This window comes from Mya arenaria, chromosome 11 (genome assembly GCF_026914265.1).
Source record: "Mya arenaria isolate MELC-2E11 chromosome 11, ASM2691426v1".
In the NCBI taxonomy this organism is placed as follows: Eukaryota; Metazoa; Mollusca; class Bivalvia; order Myida; family Myidae; genus Mya; species Mya arenaria.
In genome coordinates this window covers 54,053,394-54,071,026 of record NC_069132.1, presented here as the reverse complement: position 1 = coordinate 54,071,026, position 17,633 = coordinate 54,053,394, and the positions used below count along the sequence as shown (strand labels likewise).

The 17,633-nt window shown below is 38.3% G+C and overlaps 4 protein-coding genes across 4 annotated transcripts; 2 read left to right on the top strand and 2 right to left on the bottom strand.

Annotated features, from left to right (window-relative positions):
* Positions 1 to 3,161, bottom strand: LOC128208622 (probable cyclin-dependent serine/threonine-protein kinase DDB_G0292550). Its single transcript, XM_052912171.1, has 3 exons — positions 2,617 to 3,161; positions 1,187 to 1,933; positions 1 to 1,156 (listed from the first exon to the last, which is right to left on the bottom strand). Exons 1-3 carry the CDS (start codon positions 3,159 to 3,161, stop codon positions 1 to 3), a joined length of 2,448 nt encoding a protein of 815 aa, XP_052768131.1.
* Positions 3,162 to 4,111: 950 nt separating this feature from the next.
* Positions 4,112 to 5,074, top strand: LOC128208621 (palmitoyltransferase ZDHHC21-like). Its single transcript, XM_052912170.1, has one exon. The coding sequence runs from the start codon at positions 4,112 to 4,114 to the stop codon at positions 5,072 to 5,074; it is 963 nt and encodes a 320-aa protein (XP_052768130.1).
* Positions 5,075 to 6,687: 1,613 nt separating this feature from the next.
* LOC128209398 (nuclear nucleic acid-binding protein C1D-like) lies at positions 6,688 to 14,079 on the top strand. Its single transcript, XM_052913419.1, has 5 exons — positions 6,688 to 6,899; positions 8,637 to 8,703; positions 9,361 to 9,416; positions 10,398 to 10,548; positions 11,286 to 14,079. Exons 1-5 carry the CDS (start codon positions 6,762 to 6,764, stop codon positions 11,444 to 11,446), a joined length of 573 nt encoding a protein of 190 aa, XP_052769379.1. The 5' UTR covers positions 6,688 to 6,761; the 3' UTR covers positions 11,447 to 14,079.
* A 171-nt stretch (positions 14,080 to 14,250) lies between these two features.
* LOC128209397 (uncharacterized) lies at positions 14,251 to 17,633 on the bottom strand. Its single transcript, XM_052913418.1, has 2 exons — positions 17,495 to 17,633; positions 14,251 to 17,278 (listed from the first exon to the last, which is right to left on the bottom strand). Exon 2 carries the CDS (start codon positions 17,270 to 17,272, stop codon positions 15,140 to 15,142), a length of 2,133 nt encoding a protein of 710 aa, XP_052769378.1. The 5' UTR covers positions 17,273 to 17,278; positions 17,495 to 17,633; the 3' UTR covers positions 14,251 to 15,139.

Sequence of the window (17,633 nt, the reverse complement as noted above, 5' to 3'; positions counted from 1 at the left end):
TTACCTCGTGTTGCTGTTGCTTGTGTCGCTGTTGCTCGTGCCGTTGTTTCTTGTGCCGTTATTCCTCGTTTCGTATTTCCTTGTGACAATGTACCACGTGTTGCTGTTCCTCGTGTCGTTGCTCCTCGTTTCGTGGTTCGTTGTGTCGTTTTTTTCCTCATGTGGTTGCTCGTCGCTTCGTTTTTCCTCGTGTTGCTTGTCCTCGTGCCGATGTTCCCCGTCTCGTGGTTTGCCGTGTATTATTTCCTGGTGTCGTTGTCCGTGTGACGTTGTTTCTTGAGTCGTTGTTCCTTGTGTCAATGTTCCTTGTTCCGTTGTTCCCCGTCTCGTGGTTTGCCGCGTATTTGTTCCGCAGGTCGTTGTCATTGTGACGTTGTTTCTCGTGACGTTATTAGTTGTGTCTTTATTCCTCGTGTCGTTGTTTCTCGTGTCGTTATCATTTGTGTCTTTATTCCTCGTGTCGTTGTTTCTCGTGTCGATGTTCCTTGTTTGGTTGTTCCGTCTCGTGGTTTGACATGTCTTTGTTTCTCGAGTTGACGTCCTCGTGTCATTGTTCCTCGTGTCATTGGACCTCGTGTCGTTGTTCCTCGTGTCATTGTTCCTCGTGTCGTTGTTCCTCGTGTCGTTGTTCCTCGTGTCGTTGTTCCTCGTGTTATTGTTTCTCGTGTCATTGGACCTCGTGGCATTGTTCCTCGAGGCGTTGTTCCTCGTGTCGTTGTTCCTCGTGTCGTTGTTACTCGTGTCGTTGTTCCTCGTGTCGTTGTCCCTCGTGTCGTTGTCCCTCGTGTCGTTGTCCCTTGTGTCGTTGTTCCTTGTGTCGTTGTTCCTCGTGTCGTTGTTCCTCGTGTCGTTGTTCCTTGTATCGTTGTTCCTTGTGTCGTTGTTCCTCGTGTCGTTGTCCCTCGTGTCGTTGTCCCTCGTGTCGTTGTTCCTTGTGTCGTTGTTCCTCCTGTCGTTGTCCCTCCTGTCGTTGTCCCTTGTGTCGTTGTTCCTTGTGTCGTTTTCCTTTGTATCGTTGTTCCTTGTGTCGTTGTTCCTCCTGTCGTTGTTCCTTGTGTCGTTTTCCTTTGTATTGTTGTTCTTTGTGTCGTTCTTCCTCCTGTCGTTGTCCCTCCTGTCGTTGTTCCTCCTGTCGTTGTTCCTTGTGTCGTTGTTCCTTGTGTCGTTGTTCCTTGTGTCGTTTTACTTTGTGTCGTTGTTCCTCGTGACGTTGCTCCTCCTGTCGTTGCTCCTCCTGTCGTTGTTCCTTGTGTCGTTCTTCTTTGTGTCGTTGTTCCTTGTGTCGTTGTCCCTTGTGTCGTTTTCCCTTGTGTCGTTGTTCTTCGTGTCGTTGTTCCTTGTGTCGTTTTCCCTTGTGTCGTTGTCCCTTGTGTCGTTTTCCCTTGTGTCGTTGTTCCTTGTGTCGTTGTCCCTTGTGTCGTTGTCCCTTGTGTCGTTGTTCCTTGTGTCGTTGTCCCTTGTGTCGTTTTCCCTTGTGTCGTTGTCCCTTGTGTCGTTTTCCTTTGTGTCGTTGTCCCTTGTGTCGTTGTCCCTTGTGTCGTTGTCCCTTGTGTCGTTGTCCCTTGTGTCGTTTTCCCTTGTGTCGTTGTCCCTTGTGTCGTTGTTCCTTGTGTCGTTGTTCCTTGTGTCGTTGTCCCTCGTGTCGTTGTCCCTCGTGTCGTTGTCCCTCGTGTCGTTGTTCCTCGTGTCGTTGTTCCTTGTGTCGTTGTCCCTTGTGTCGTTGTCTCTTGTGTCGTTGTTCTTTGTGTCGTTGTTCTTTGTGTCGTTTTCCCTTGTGTCGTTGTCCCTTGTGTCGTTGTTCCTTGTGTCGTTGTTCTTTGTGTCGTTGTCCCTTGTGTCTTTTTCCTTTGTGTCGTTGTCCCTTGTGTCGTTTTCCCTTGTGTCGTTGTTCCTTGTGTCGTTTTCCTTTGTGTCGTTGTTCCTCGTGTCGTTCCTCGTTTTATATATAAATCAAGAGAAAGACACGTTTCGAAAGCACGTCATTATTTTCAATGACCACCTGATTTCGAACGCATAAAATATTGTTCCAGTCATAATATAACTAATTTCCACCTAGAAGAGCTAATAAGTTATTCCCTTTAAAGGATTGAGACACTTTTGTTTGAAATATTTCCCTCCCACTGCGTCCAATAAGACTAATATGCTAGATATTTCATATAGGTGTAGCAGGGCGTATATTATATAGGATGTGAAGTAAATCAGATTGCACTGCGTTCGGATGCAGTGTTATGAATTAGATATTGCTAACACAATTAAATGTCGACAACCGAATTATTGCGCCACATTGATATCATTAGTTTATGTCTGTTCGCTAAAATACCGTATATTGTCGTTAAATAGAAAATTAAAAAAAAAGAGATTTTCTGAATCCGGTCGCTGAACTGAACTGGACTGATGACCGACTTATTTCGGGTCGTTGTTTGACATCTCGTTCTTCCTCGTCGCGTTGTCTTTGTGGCGATTCTTCTCGAGTCGTTGATGGTCATGCCGTTGTTCCCGTGTCGTTATTCCTCGTGTCGTTGTGTGGTTATGTCGTTGTTTCTCATGTAACTACTCCTCGTGTCGTTTATCCTTGTGTCGTTGTTGGTATTGTGTTTGTTCTTCGAGTCATTTCACCTCGTGTCGTTGTTCCTCGATGCGTTGTTCTTCGTACCATTTCTCCTCGTGTCGTTGTTCCTCGTGTCGTTGTTCGCCATGTCGTTGTTCCTCGTGTCGTTGTTCCTCGTGTCGTTGTTTCTCGTGTCGTTGTTCCTTGTGTCGTTGTTCGCCATGTCGGTGTTTCTCGTGTCGTTGTTCCTTGTGTCGTTGTTCGCCATGTCGTTGTTCCTCGTATCGTTGTTCGCCATGTTGTTGTTCCTCGTGTCGTTGTTCCTCGTGTCGTTGTTCGTCATGTCGTTGTTCCTCGTGTCGACGTTCCTCATGTCGTTGTTCCTCATGTCGTTGTTCCTCGTGTCGTTGTTCGCCATCTCGTTGTTCCTCGTGTCGTTGTTCCTCGTGTCGTTGTTCGTCATGTCGGTGTGTGTCATGTCGTTGATGATTATGTCGTTGTTCCTCATGTCGTTGTTCGCCATGTCGTTGTTCGACATGTCGTTGTCCGCCATGTCGTTGTTCCTCATGTCGTTGTTCGAAGGGTCGTTGTTCAAAGTGTCGTTGTACGTCATGTCGCCGTTCGACAGGAAAAGTAGACCTGGGCGGAATATGTGCGCCCTCTTGGGGGTTAGAACCTACGACCTCAGTTACACTGGCTCGGATCTCTGATCGTTTGAGCTATAATTTCACTTATGACAAAATTAAAGTAATGCTAGCAAAAAGTGAACCAGTTGTCGAGCTTGACCGCCAGAACAGTGACCCCATATATTAAAATTGTTTATGACTTAAACATATTCATAGCATGTTCTCAATGTTTGCTTAGTTGTTCTTATGTTGGTGTTGGTTTTGTTATTGTTAGTGGAGGTGGTGGTGATAATGATTTTTATGGTTTTGGTGCTGTTGTTGTTAGTGTATGTGTTATTGGTGGTGTTGTTGGTGGTGGTATGGTGTTGGCCTGTTGGTGCTATTAAATTTCATGGCATTTTCAGCATAGTTCGAAATTATTTTGTAATTGTACGTATATTGATGGATTTATGCTTGCAATACCAATGCGCTTACCGGCGATAACTTTTTATTTAGAAAAAAAACACACACAACATTTCCCTCCTTATATCTATAACCTTAAAGTGTTGCTTCACTTTGTTCTAATCTGGTTTAAACTCGTTGCCACCAAACAAAATTCAAATATTAGTTGAATATGACCTTACGAATTATTGATCTAAGCTTATATTCAAAACGTCAAGTTAATACCCGGTTGATCCTAATTCAATATGGATATCGATTGATTGCCAAACAGTGCACATTAAACCAAGAAGTAAATACATGTATACATAAAACGGAAAACAGATCATAACATGAAATTGCTTTACTTTAAACTTTGCAAAGGCTGTGTTTAATGTTCTACTGGATTAATGAACTTATTAACTCGAAAACAAGTATAGCTATAATTAGTTAAAAGCGATTAACTGAAATCGTATAATCCAGTAGTAACTACACATGCATTGAAGACATAGAAGCAAATATGGGAGTTTTACATGTTATATTCAAGAAAAGTGTATCACGCAGTATGCGTCTTCAGGCGCTTGCGAACGTTTTCTGTGCCGTGTACATGTTGACGGTGACGTTTATAGTGACGTACGTGAGTTTCTTCCACATCGTGCCGGGCTGCTACAGTACAACCGCCGTGTTTTGGCATCGATTGGCCATCTGGTACATATTTATAGGGGCCATTGGAAACTACATCACCTGTATCGCGACTAAAACCGGCATTAAAAAGATCCCGACAATAACGGATTCTACGTCATTACAAAATGGAGGACAGAAAACTGCCAGTGAAGTGAAAGAAAGCAAGACATCGAAAGCTCACAGGAACGGTCGCGAATCAGCAGTTCCGGTAAGCAGGCGGGGCCGTGAGCGGTTCTGCCTCCCGTGCGATATGCAGGTTCCGGTCCGCTCTCACCACTGCTACCTGTGCGAAGAGTGTATCGTGAAGCGCGACCATCACTGTTTCTTTATGGGAGTCTGCATTGGCCGGGAAAACCACATCTACTTCATATATTTCACATTATTCATGGGTATTGGAACATTCTATGGTTTATTGTTATTGGCGAAATATTTGAATTACTTGTACCATATACAATTCCAAGGACCACAGACCTTTTTGGTGCTATTTTTCAACACTTTAATAGGACTGTTCCGAGGGCAACTCCCCACTTACCGTTTTATGGGATTGTTCGTCCTTCTGTACGTCAGTCTGGCCGCCATGATGGTCGCTTTTGGATTTTTTGCTTGGCAGATGATGATTGTATTAAAAGGGCAGACGACATTTGAGGCTAAATTTGGAATCACGCGCTACTCAAAAGGAAGCTACTTCGCCAACTTCCGGCAGGTGTTTAATACCCGCTCCCTCGTCTCCCTATTACTTCCGTTGTGGGACCTCGCCACGGAGACGAACTATTGTAGAATAGGTAGCAAATTTGACTGAATAAAAAAAATGAGTATTAATTAAAGTATTGGCCATGATTATTAGTATTTTACAAATAAATCAGTTGATGGCTTTTTTTTTTTTTAAAGTATTTGTGCATTAATTTGTTGATGACTTTACATTTATAACAAGACCGGTACCCTGGGTTAATTTTTGCTAAAAGTAACTTTTTAGAGAACAAAGAATGAGGGCACCAGTCTATGTATATATTATGTGAAGTAGATGGTATATGTAATTATTTCATTAGTATCCAAGAATCAAGCCATTGTGCTTGTTCGAAATTCATTGTGAATCATGTTAATTAAATAAGCCAGTCGCAATTTTATGTTTAAAAACACAAAATGTATTGATTTGCATTGTAACTGCTTAAAATAAAACAAAGAAACTGAAAATGTCATAATTTATGATTTGATAAAAGAAATAACCTTTGTAAAATTAAGACTTTTTCAACTAGTTGTTGCACAAGTTCAATTAACAAAATATATAGCGACTGTAAAGCAATTATTTGACAATCGATGTGAAAGGGGCACAATCTAGGTGGATACAAAAAAGGTTATTATTTATAAATTAAATGCACATTCAGAACATCTCGGCCAGTATCGAACAGAATTGACGAAGCTATCCCGAAGCTTGCCGGAGATAACTGAGTTGTTACGGTTAATTTCGAATGTACATTTTGGCAACACTTCTGATTCTAACGTAACAAGTTTAGTTTTGATCAAGGGGAAGTAACTTCAATGGAATTAAAGAGTAGTTCATAAAGTTGATATTTTTATTTCTTTGTTTGCAGTAAGAATAAATATGTTTTGATAAGTTCACTGTTGTTGTTTTTTTCACAAATAAAACGCCATATTTTATTGATAAGCATTTAAGGAAAAATATTAATCTTTGAACAAAAATCTTCAATTAAAAACTTTCAGTGTGCCCCTTTAAAACTTATCACTGATTCTTTTGTCCTTTTTCAGAATTGTACCTTGTCATTGTGTATTTATCATTCATATAACTGCTGTATATATACTACCGTTTTGCGTGTTATGTATAACTTCAGAGAATGGAGGCAATAAAGATTTATCATTAATATCTAAATGCATTATACTCGCATGATACTCGTTGCAGCTGCAATAAACAAAAGAAATGACTTCATCGTAGTGTGGGAATCATTTAAGAAAAAACAAAACAAAAAAAACATGCCCTCTTGTTGGTAACATGTCTATAAATAGACAAGTCATATCCGTTTATCGAATCACGATTGATTGTAGGACCATGCTCGTTTGTAAGTCCAAGATTTGTTTTACTTTGCGGTCTTTATAACATACCTTTTCGTCATCCAAGTTTTCCAAAATGATGTTCCATCTGGCAACTTGGCATCATCAAACAATTGAATGAAAGGCATTCTAAGATCTTTGATAAGCCGTGAACATAATTTTAAATACAGCGAGGAGATATTTTTCAGGTAAATTAACCTAACAAATATCACATATGAATTCGGAGCCAGTGTTATCATGCTCTCGCTTGTGCCAATCTGTAAGGGGAGCTCACTGTGTTTTTTAGTACAGATTATGATGTTCTTAATTTTTCTTTCGGTTTAAAAGTCAGAGTTCTCTAAACGCTTGTGTAAATGATCAGAGTCACCAAGGCGAGAGACATGTGAATTTTAGAAATTACTGTATTATTTATAAGATATACAATGGTTGACGCCGAAAAAGGCTCCGATGTACCGAAGGAGTTAAGAGGAAAACTTTCAGCGTTTGATTCAGCTTTATCCGATATCGAGAATAAGTTTGAGCCCCTCTTGAAAATGTCAAAAGTGGAGATAAATACTGAAGTAATGAAACTAAAACCATTTAACTAAACTTAAAAGATATTTAAATTTTGAATCATTTTAATATAACTGTGTTTTGTCTTGTTTTAGTAACGATGTATTGATATTAGTAGTAATTAGTGGCTAATACATGGCATAGCCAGCAGTTGATAATTGGCCTGAGTGACTCATAATGGCCTGAGATGTAGTCGAAGGACATAATGAGCACTGCACAAGGGCCAATTATCACACAACGACCCGGCTATGCCTCGTATTAACCTCTTTTAGACATATGTTGTTTTTTTCTTTCTTATTTTGTAAGTTTGAAGGTTTCTTTTTAAAGAAGACCTGCAATGCGGTTGTGCATTCTGATTTCCTGCTGGCTTGACTACGATTAATTAACTCTTTCTCAAAATAAATTTATTTTTGAGAGTAAGCCAAATAGGCAAACAACATATTGTTGTCATTTCATGTTCACATCAATTTCAATTCCAGAACACGTCTAACCGATTTTTTTGTACTAATCATTGGCATCTGTCTTTTCATGTCTTGAATGTCACAATTCAATTTAATCAACATGAATTTGAAATGAAGAGTTGTACAGACTTTGATATAACAAGTACAATGTAAGCTTACGTAAGCCTGTTTACTGACAATTACTTCGATATATCAGTGTTATGCTAATATTCCATCAATATTCACCCCCAGTTCACAGATATCACGAAAATTCATTTAAAATTACGGTCATTTGGACCGACAGCCTCCGATATTTTATCGGCCCAAATAAAAATTTGCCAGTCCAACAATTTTCATTTTAAAACTTGTAATTATTTTTCAAAGCCTTTGTTGCTTAATTAACAAGGAATTAAGATGTTAACCATTTATTTCTGCCAGTTTTGCTGCTAAATCAGATTTAGACGACACTTGCAATTATTGTAATCAATATTTGATTGGTAATTTGTTGGCAATGTGTATTTTTCGGACCATACCGGTACTGATTTCAGAATTAAGATACATGTTCCGATGAGATTTTTGTTTAAAATATTTGGAACAATCCTTTAAAAAAGTATACTCTTCATGAAAAAAATAATATTGTTTTAGCTTTGCAAAACATTGTGCTACAATGAATATACACAGTTATATACATTTTTAAAGGGAGGCGAATGCTGCATGGTGTATGGCTCACACATTCTGACATCTACACGACTGAAAAAGACATCTGATTTGTAAACTAATAGTTTTGACGCAATCACTGATAAAATGCGATTTTCTATGAAACAAAATGAATTATTCTTAATTTCAAATAGTGTACTTTCAAGCGATGTTGGATAATAGATAAATGGTAAATTTTTATTTTTTTGCATCTTGACGTGAAAACTGGCGATCAGACAGATTTACCATGTTTTAAATTTAGTCCGAAGTTGTCAAAATTTACTGGTCAGGACTGTCGGATTGTTGGTTTCCCCGATGTCTGATGTATGTCTCACAATCATATCCAGTCAAAATGGCCTAAAAAATTGTGGTCAACAAATCCCTACAATACCAAAACCAAAAGTAATTAGAGGTCATGTCAAGAAGTCTGATAAACATTTCAACCCCCACACACACCAAGAAATAAAAGTTATATGAACATTAAGCCAAGATGATTGCATTAAACTTACTCATTATGAATTTATAGTGTTGGTTCCTAATGAGCCTTGGGGACATTTTGACTAGCTTCCTGTATGACATGTATTTTTAACTTAGTAATCTCTTTTTCAGCTCAGTAGTTTGGACAAAGCAAAGCTTGACCTTGTGGCTGCCTATTCAATCAATTCATTATTTTGGAGTAAGAATGCATTTTATTATAGTGTAATTGTGTAAAATTTTAACTGTCTTGCTTACAAATGTATGCACTTCTATTCAAAATCAAACATGTACATTATTGTAAAAGAAAATCAAAGAAACAAATCAAAATGTTAATATTGTTTTTCTAACAATACAGCTCTATTATACCGCTCATTATTGTATAAGTGGCTTTATACTGAATTACAATCCTGCAGCCTGCAGCTGAATTACAATCAAGCAGCAATGAGCTGAATTACAATCCAGCAGCTGTTAGCTGAATCGCCATCAAGCAGCTATAAGCTGAATTACAATCAAGCAGCTATAAGCTGAATCACAATCAAGCAGCTATGAGCTGAATTACAATCAAGCAGCTGTAAGCTGAATCACAATCAAGCAACTAAAAGGAGAATTATAATCAACCAGCTATAAGCTGAATTACAATCAACCAGCTATAAGCTGAATCACTATCAAGCAGCAAGCAGCTGAATTGCAATTGAGCAAATATTAGCTGAATTACATCAAGCAGCTTTAAGCTGAATCACAATCAAGCACCTATAAGCTATCATATACTTGATTCCATCTCTGTACTTAATCATAGATTTGGAAATGCATCAGATTAGAAAAAAAAACTTGTTTAAAATTGAAATATTTGTTTCAGTGTACTTGAATGTTTGTGGAGTCAACCCAAAGGATCATGGCATCAAACAAGAACTGGTATGAAGTATGTCCTTATTATTCAGATTAAATTATGATCATAGTCCAAAGGCCAGAAGAGCTTATGCGATGGTAATGTGTACGTTGTATGTGCATCAATGTGTCTGTGCTTCAGTGCATCTGTAAACAATTGCTTGTGAACACGATGCAGTCTTCAGATAAAACTTGTACAGTATTTACTGTTTAGATATCCATCAGAGCTCGGTTCCTTTTGAAAATCAGCAAGATCCGCCCATGCATGCCTATATTATGGCCCGTGAAAGCATTTTTCTTCTCCTCAGATGACCTTTACTTGGCACATATTAAAGTAGTTCATGCAACTAATCTGCTTACGACACTTGCTGTCCTCAGATGTTGACACGCAATGTTTGCAGCCAACCTAAACACAAAACATGCTCTGGATTGAAAATGACCACAAGAGCCATGTCAGTAGAGCATAGGCCCTCATGGGCCTCTTGTTATCGCCTGCCAAAAGACAAAGGCATAAGATTATGGTAGGCATGTGTGTGTATGTGCATGTGTCCGGCAATCTCGTATACGTTATCTGTAAAGTATTTTCGATCATTTATTTCACGTAAAATTCATCAGCCAGCAATATGGTTTTCAATGATACTTAAATAAAAGTTTAAAATACAATAAGATTTAACATTCTTTTGAATGTTTCAATGAAATGGGGGTTTTTTGTTTGCGAAGATTTTAAATTAGATCATCATTAAATCATAAACTAGCTTATACTGTGAATAATCGAATATAATTAAATGTCTGCTTACAAACAGTAATAAAATGATTTAAATCCATAAATGGATAATAATGTACATGTAATCTGTATTTGTTTTCAAGAGCCTTTCAAAGATTAATGAGGAATATAATTGAACTAAAATTGGATATTAATTGGGGATGCTTTTACAAATACCTAGTTGAGCCAGTTAAAACTTCTATAGCGGAACTAATATCACCATGTATGTAATTTATACCCTGCAGGATCGTATCCGCGGCTACATGAACCGCGTAAAGGAAGTTCAGGACAAGGAGAAAGCCCCGAAGTTGAACGTTATGGCGTCAAAACGCTTCATCAAGAGTGCATTGTGGCAGGCTGCACAGAAACAGGACAATGAACAGGATCAGGAGACTGGTAAACTACCGGATTAAGGGGTGCATCCTCAAAACTCAACAATGTCAATATCAGAAAACAAAATTAAAATATATGCTCAAAATACCGGTTCATTAGCGAATTAAGGCACCCCTTCCCCCTTCACCTATAAAGCGTTTGAGCTTACTTTTTATGTCAATATCAGAGAATAAAACTAAAGAAATGCGGTCTAATGAACATTTTACTTAAGATTTTTTTAAATTTCTCTCAGGGGAGAAACCGAAATTCAAATACAAACGTTTATGCCATATACATTTCTGAGGAAGGGGCACATGTCAAAAAGGTTACGCCCCTAAGTTACGCCTCCTCTAACTCAAGGCCTAGTCCCGCCCCTGCAGTTGGTTCTTTAGGAATCCGACCATCTGCACCAATTAAATGGGAACCAGACTGCTTGGTTCACACATTGCCACAATTGAAAATTGCCTCTAGCTATTCCCTATGTTTTACTGAACAAATAAACAAAAAGAAAAGACAAGCTTAAGATTCTGAGCCACTTTTGTTTACTATTAGCCTTACAACACCTAACTAAATTTGTGATTTTATTCTTGATTATGTTTATTCATGGTCATAATTATTTAATTAGATTTACGAAATTAAAGGCTGTTGCAAATAAGTTGATGACTTCAATTTTTAGCGAGTCCGCTTTATTTAAAAAACTTTATCTTTCGAAAAATATACAGTTAAGAATACATACATAAATGGTTAAAATGTTTTTGCAGGCAGCCCAACAATTCCCGTGGAAGCTGAGAGCCCTTCGCCAAGCAGGGGAAAAAGAAAGTCCAGAAGTGATGAGGGATCGTGTGAAAAAAAGAAGAAGATGGATAAACACCTGAAAAAGCCGCACACACCAAAGCGATATATGAACATGAATCCTAGCTGACCATATTGGACCACCTATATTGGACCATCCATACTGGACCACCCATATTGGACCATTAAAAAATGTACAGACTAATATTGTTGGCAAAGAAGTTTATTGGGTTGAACATTTATTTCAAGATGCATCGTATCTTAATGTCTCTGGAACACAACACAAGATAATAATCATGAATTAGGTAACATTTGAGCTATATTGTTATAGTGAACATATCTGTTGTATAAAAGTTTCATGAAAGAAAAATATATACATGGTTTTAATGCTCCTCGATGGGCGAGCAAATAGTTGCTGCTTTGTCCGTCTGTCTGACCGTCACACCCATGTCCAGTGAATAACTTCAACATTTTATATGGCATTGAAAGCAAACTTGGTATAAAGATGACAATGAGAGGAAGTGAAGTGCACAAGAACGTTATTCTTATTGTAATCATAAAAGTTATCTCCCTTTAACCAGTTTTCATAAGTGTTTCTTGTCCGGGCAAAAGCTTGGGAAATACTAAAGGGATTGAAATGGAACTTCAAGTATAGATAGATGACAATGCACAACAAGGAACACATGAAGCATAAATATTGCTTGCATAAAATTCTGTTTGTATGACCAACATTAAACTATCATGAAACATGAACCGTTTCTGTTTGATTTAGAGCAGTGAATAGGGAAACACTGTCCAACACAGCTAGCACCATATTAAGCCGTATCCTATGTCCAACAGTCATTAAGCCATTTTCAATCCTTTGGGAAACACTGTCAACGCCCACTCGCACGGTATTGAGCGGTATTCTATGTTTAAGAGTCATTAAGACATATTCAATGAAATGTGTACCACCGTCAACACCCCAAGCAAATCTAAAGAGGTATTATATGTGCAAGAGTCATTAAGCCATATTCAATGATATGGACAACACTGTTAACGACCCCTCGCATCGACGTAAGCTATATGTATGGACAAGGGTCATTAAGGCATATTCAATGATATGGACAACACTGTTAACGACCCCACGCATCGACGTAAGCTATATGTATGGACAAGGGTCATTAAGGCATATTCAATGATATGGACAACACTGTTAACGACCCCACGCATCGACGTAAGCTATATGTATGGACAAGGGTCATTAAGGCATATTCAATGATATGGACAACACTGTTAACGACCCCACGCATCGACGTAAGCTATATGTATGGACAAGGGTTATTAAGGCATATTCAATGATATGGACAACACTGTTAACGACCCCTCGCATCGACGTAAGCTATATGTATGGACAAGGGTCATTAAGCCATATTCAATGATATGGAAAACACTGTTAACGACCCCACGCATCGACGTAAGCTATATGTATGGACAAGGGTCATTAAGGCATATTCAATGATATGGAAAACACTGTTAACGACCCCACGCATCGACGTAAGCTATATGTATGGACAAGGGTCATTAAGGCATATTCAATGATATGGACAACACTGTTAACGACCCCACGCATCGACGTAAGCTATATGTATGGACAAGGGTCATTAAGGCATATTCAATGATATGGACAACACTGTTAACGACCCCACGCATCGACGTAAGCTATATGTATGGACAAGGGTCATTAAGGCATATTCAATGATATGGAAAACACTGTTAACGACCCCACGCATCGACGTAAGCTATATGTATGGACAAGGGTCATTAAGGCATATTCAATGATATGGACAACACTGTTAACGACCCCTCGCATCGACGTAAGCTATATGTATGGACAAGGGTCATTAAGCCATATTCAATGATATGGAAAACACTGTTAACGACCCCACGCATCGACGTAAGCTATATGTATGGACAAGGGTCATTAAGGCATATTCAATGATATGGACAACACTGTTAACGACCCCACGCATCGACGTATGCTATATGTATGGACAAGGGTCATTAAGGCATATTCAATGATATGGACAACACTTTCAACGCCCCCTAGCACCGATTTAAGCGGTATTCTACATACAAACAGCCAATAGGACACATTTTAACAAATAGGCAACCTTTTCACTTCTAGCAACTATATAAGCGATGGTTCAAGAGCCAGTAAGGCATTTTCACGAATATGGGCAACAATGTCAACGCCCCTAGCACCGACATAAGCGGTTATATGTTCAAGAGTCATAAAGTCCTATTCAATGATTCTGAAGAACCAGGAAATATTTAACTATTTATAGCCAATTACTGGTTGGACTTGTGACATAAATGCCGATTTGTTGTTAATTTGGCATAGCGTTCTGTATGCATAAGCCATAACTTGTGACGGTAAACAATTTTACCATGACTTAGTCACTGGGCTTGTTCCTGTAGTTACACTTGTAGTTTGGTACATATTTAAAATCACAATGTCAATCGAAGACTCCTTGTGACGTAATACGTTAAAAAACGTTATAGTTAAGATATAATTAAGATTTAATTAAATGGATATGTGTCTACATACTGTATGTTTAGTAATGTAGGGCATATTTGATTGTCATTTGAATATGGAAATGGTTGACAGCCGACCTGGTACAAATGTACAAAATGGTCATGTTAATTACAAAAACGTGTATTCCTTGGGTTGTAAAGCTGTCATATTTATACAAAAAAGTAGTACTTAAGAGAGATGATTTTGTATGTAAAAACAGTTGGGTTAGAGAAGGCAAGAAAGCGGCCTTGGGTCCTTAATGGACGGCAGTTAGGATGCGGGATTACCTTAAATGTCATGCTGTACTTAGACTTGATTATTATGCTTAGAAAGAACTGGAACAATAAAGAACTAACATTCGAACGGTTGTTGTTTAATAGCTTAAAGACTTCCAACAAGTTAAGTGAACAGTAGCATTACGTGACATCCTGAATATGGCAAACTATTCTCCAACTTGTCCCCTTGGTCTTAATATCCATTAACGGTGTTTAAAAGACTTATCAAGAATCGGCATATTACCTACGAAAGGTTCACTCCCAGTTGGCACTCTTTAAATCATACATATTTCTTTAAGCTCGATTTTGACGAAAGCTGATAGATTATAGAATTACTCTCGAGATCGTTTCCTTCGTAGAGAGTCCGAAACCATTACTGGTGTCCATGTTTTGTCATATGTTCAATACATCTTGATTACGCCTGTTTAAGAGTTCAACATTTTATGTTAATACATTTTAAGAAAATTGGAAAGTTCAATGCCAGACTGATTTTATTCTCGTATCATATCGTTTATGAGTCATTAAATGCTATCACATTCATTGCCATATAAAACATAAGGTAAAAGTTAGTGAGTTGATTCAAATAGATCCGTCATTTTAAGCAACAACAACAATTATAATAATGATAATAATAGTTATTATTATTATTATTATTATTATTATTATTATTATTATTATTATTATTATACAAAACCCTAACCATTAAATGAAAAAATGATTTATTTTAATCTATATTAATTTGCTGGCAGATATATATAGTCACTAAATAATGTTAAATGATATTCAGTTGTTTTTTTGTCATAATCAACCACATTTAACTTAATAATAATAATGATGATAATCTTAATGAGAAGTACATTGTTTAAATAAAAATAATGTTATATGATATGCAGTTGATGTTTTAACAATCGCTATAGGATGAAAGAATGCGTGAATATCATTTGTTATTATATATCTATGTAATATATATAGTCACTGTAAATTGTCCTATCTAAATCTCGATGCCATGAATCAGTCTGTAAATGTGCCAGTGCGCCGCGTTGTTCCTAGGCATATCTTCCACTGATGCCCTGTACAATAGTAAAGCCTCGTCCGGTTCGCCCTCCATCTCCAGGCAGTGCCCGTACAGGTTGGCACACGTCTCCGGGTGGTAGATATGGGAAAGAAGGTTGTCGTCAAGGAAGCAGTTCCGTAAGTTGTTGAATACTTGTAGTTGTCTTCCTTGCTGGCCGAGACCGCGAAACGTCAGGTATTGCAGGTAGTAGAGGTAAGGCAGAGCGTCAACCACGGCAAAGTTCATCCAAATACATTCATTAATGTCTCTATGATTGATATCCTCGCCAATTCCCCTCACCATCTCGAAACGCAATATCGGTGGTGCACAGAACGCTTCCTGTCTCAAGTATCGAACACATAATGCGGTTTTGTTTGTTAAGAGAACATCATCGTTATCAACAACACTGGTAGTGCACAGTGGTTTGTGATGTTCTGTATCTAAAGGCTCCATCCTATTACATGCACATACAGCTTGCACGCTGTCGTCATATCTACGTTCAACATCATTCAGCACGTCCGCTGCTCTTTCAAGCTCATTATGACAGACGAGAAAAGAAGCCAACTTCAGTCTTGATGACGCTACATCCGTATCTAGGGAACTTTCAAACAGGGACAGTATATTTCTAGGAACAACACAACCATTTTGTATACAAAATGATGCAGCAGTTGATGCCATAATACTTAGAATTTGTTTCTGAATATTGATGAAAAATAAACTACTATTATACCTCGGGAACTCCTGTACATATTCACGCATTGTTTCAATATACATGACAAAGAATCTACATAGTTGTTCAGATGTCAAATCAGTTGTCTTTTTCAAAGTATGCAAAATAACCTTATGTGTGTTGAAAGCAAATACACTTAGCCACCTACATAATCTATTGTTTGTCGATATGTGTAACCCTTCACTGTAGCGAACAGTTCTGATATTTGTGCTCAGCATCCGGTTGCCCAAATCGTCTGCCTGTATACACCCGAGTATTGCTAAGTGACTGTCAATGATGTTTGAAAGGATCTTAGAAAGTTTTTCTAGTTGCCGATTGGCAAATTTTCCATGGAAAAGATTCACACCTGCTACAATATAGTGAGGGCACATACCGGTATTCGTCCACCCCAGCAACAGTTTCAAACAATAAGCAATACATTCCATCAGGCGATGTTCTCTCCACATTCCGGGGGGCAATCTTTCCACGGCGAAAAAGAGTGCAGTTTTGCAGTGAAAACTTGTCAGTTTTCCTTCATTATGTAAACAGGGGTTGATGACGTGTGATTTTAGAATCTTCAGAACCACATAACATTTAAGCTGTAATGTTTTCATGCTGAACATCAGTGTTCTCTCAATAAGACTAGGAGAAATTCTCCATTCAACATATTTGACACGGCTGTCAAAGTATCCATCTGGAACCAGAAAACACCCACACTCCTTTACATCTCTTAACAGTTCCGGTGTCGGCCAGTGTCCGGGCCTAGGCCGTTCAAACCACCCGTGGCATTCTAGCGGAAGTGACCTGCACCAATACGCGAACACAAAGTCATACATTTTAGAACTGCTATGAGATGGGCCACTCGAGTAGTAAGGCAAGTTATTTTCTATTGTGTGTTTTTTGGCGAGATTTCCGAATTTTGTGTTGGCATGTAATACACGGCCTTTAATGTCAACTACATGGAATACATGTCTTGAATGTATGACTGGTTCAGGTGAGTCATGTCTAATCCTCTGTAGAAGATAATGTTGTGGAGAGCACGTCTCCTCCTTCACCATCAGCATGTTTAGTTTCCCGGCTTCCCATTCAGACCAGGATGACATGATGTTGATGTCGTTTGCGCAGTCTAATATGTCAATATCGGAGTTTAGTCCCGGTGTAGTTGTTCCCTCTGACTGACTCCCGAAACAGAAACTAGTACCACCAAGTCCTTGTAGTTTACCATCGATCGTCATGCTCGCCTCTATCATGAGGAAAGTTCCCCTTCTTCTCCTCACCATCCACCTGTTGACGCCAATGTCGCTTAACGCCCTGGACAGGCGGAGGGACATGATCCGGTAAAAGTCGGGCGGGTTCTCCATCTTTCACTGAGAAACAATGATTATGATATATGTTCATGTAACAAAGTATAATCCATCTTTTATAGAGAAAAAATTGTTTAATATAGTTTGATATGACGAACAACTTTATGTTTCTGCAAGTAATATCAACATTTTGGGGAAATTCCCGTTCATGTCCACTTTCGCTTTCAAACTGTCTAATTTAATCAAACCATACCGTATCTATATAAATTAAAAACATACTGTTTATAAAAGCTTTGTGTAACAATGTATAAATTCCGTTAGTCTGCTTGAAATTTAAATAAGAAATCCATCCCCAAAAATCATAAAATGACAATCAGATCAACAGTTTCTTTTTCACCCAATACGCATATTAATAGGG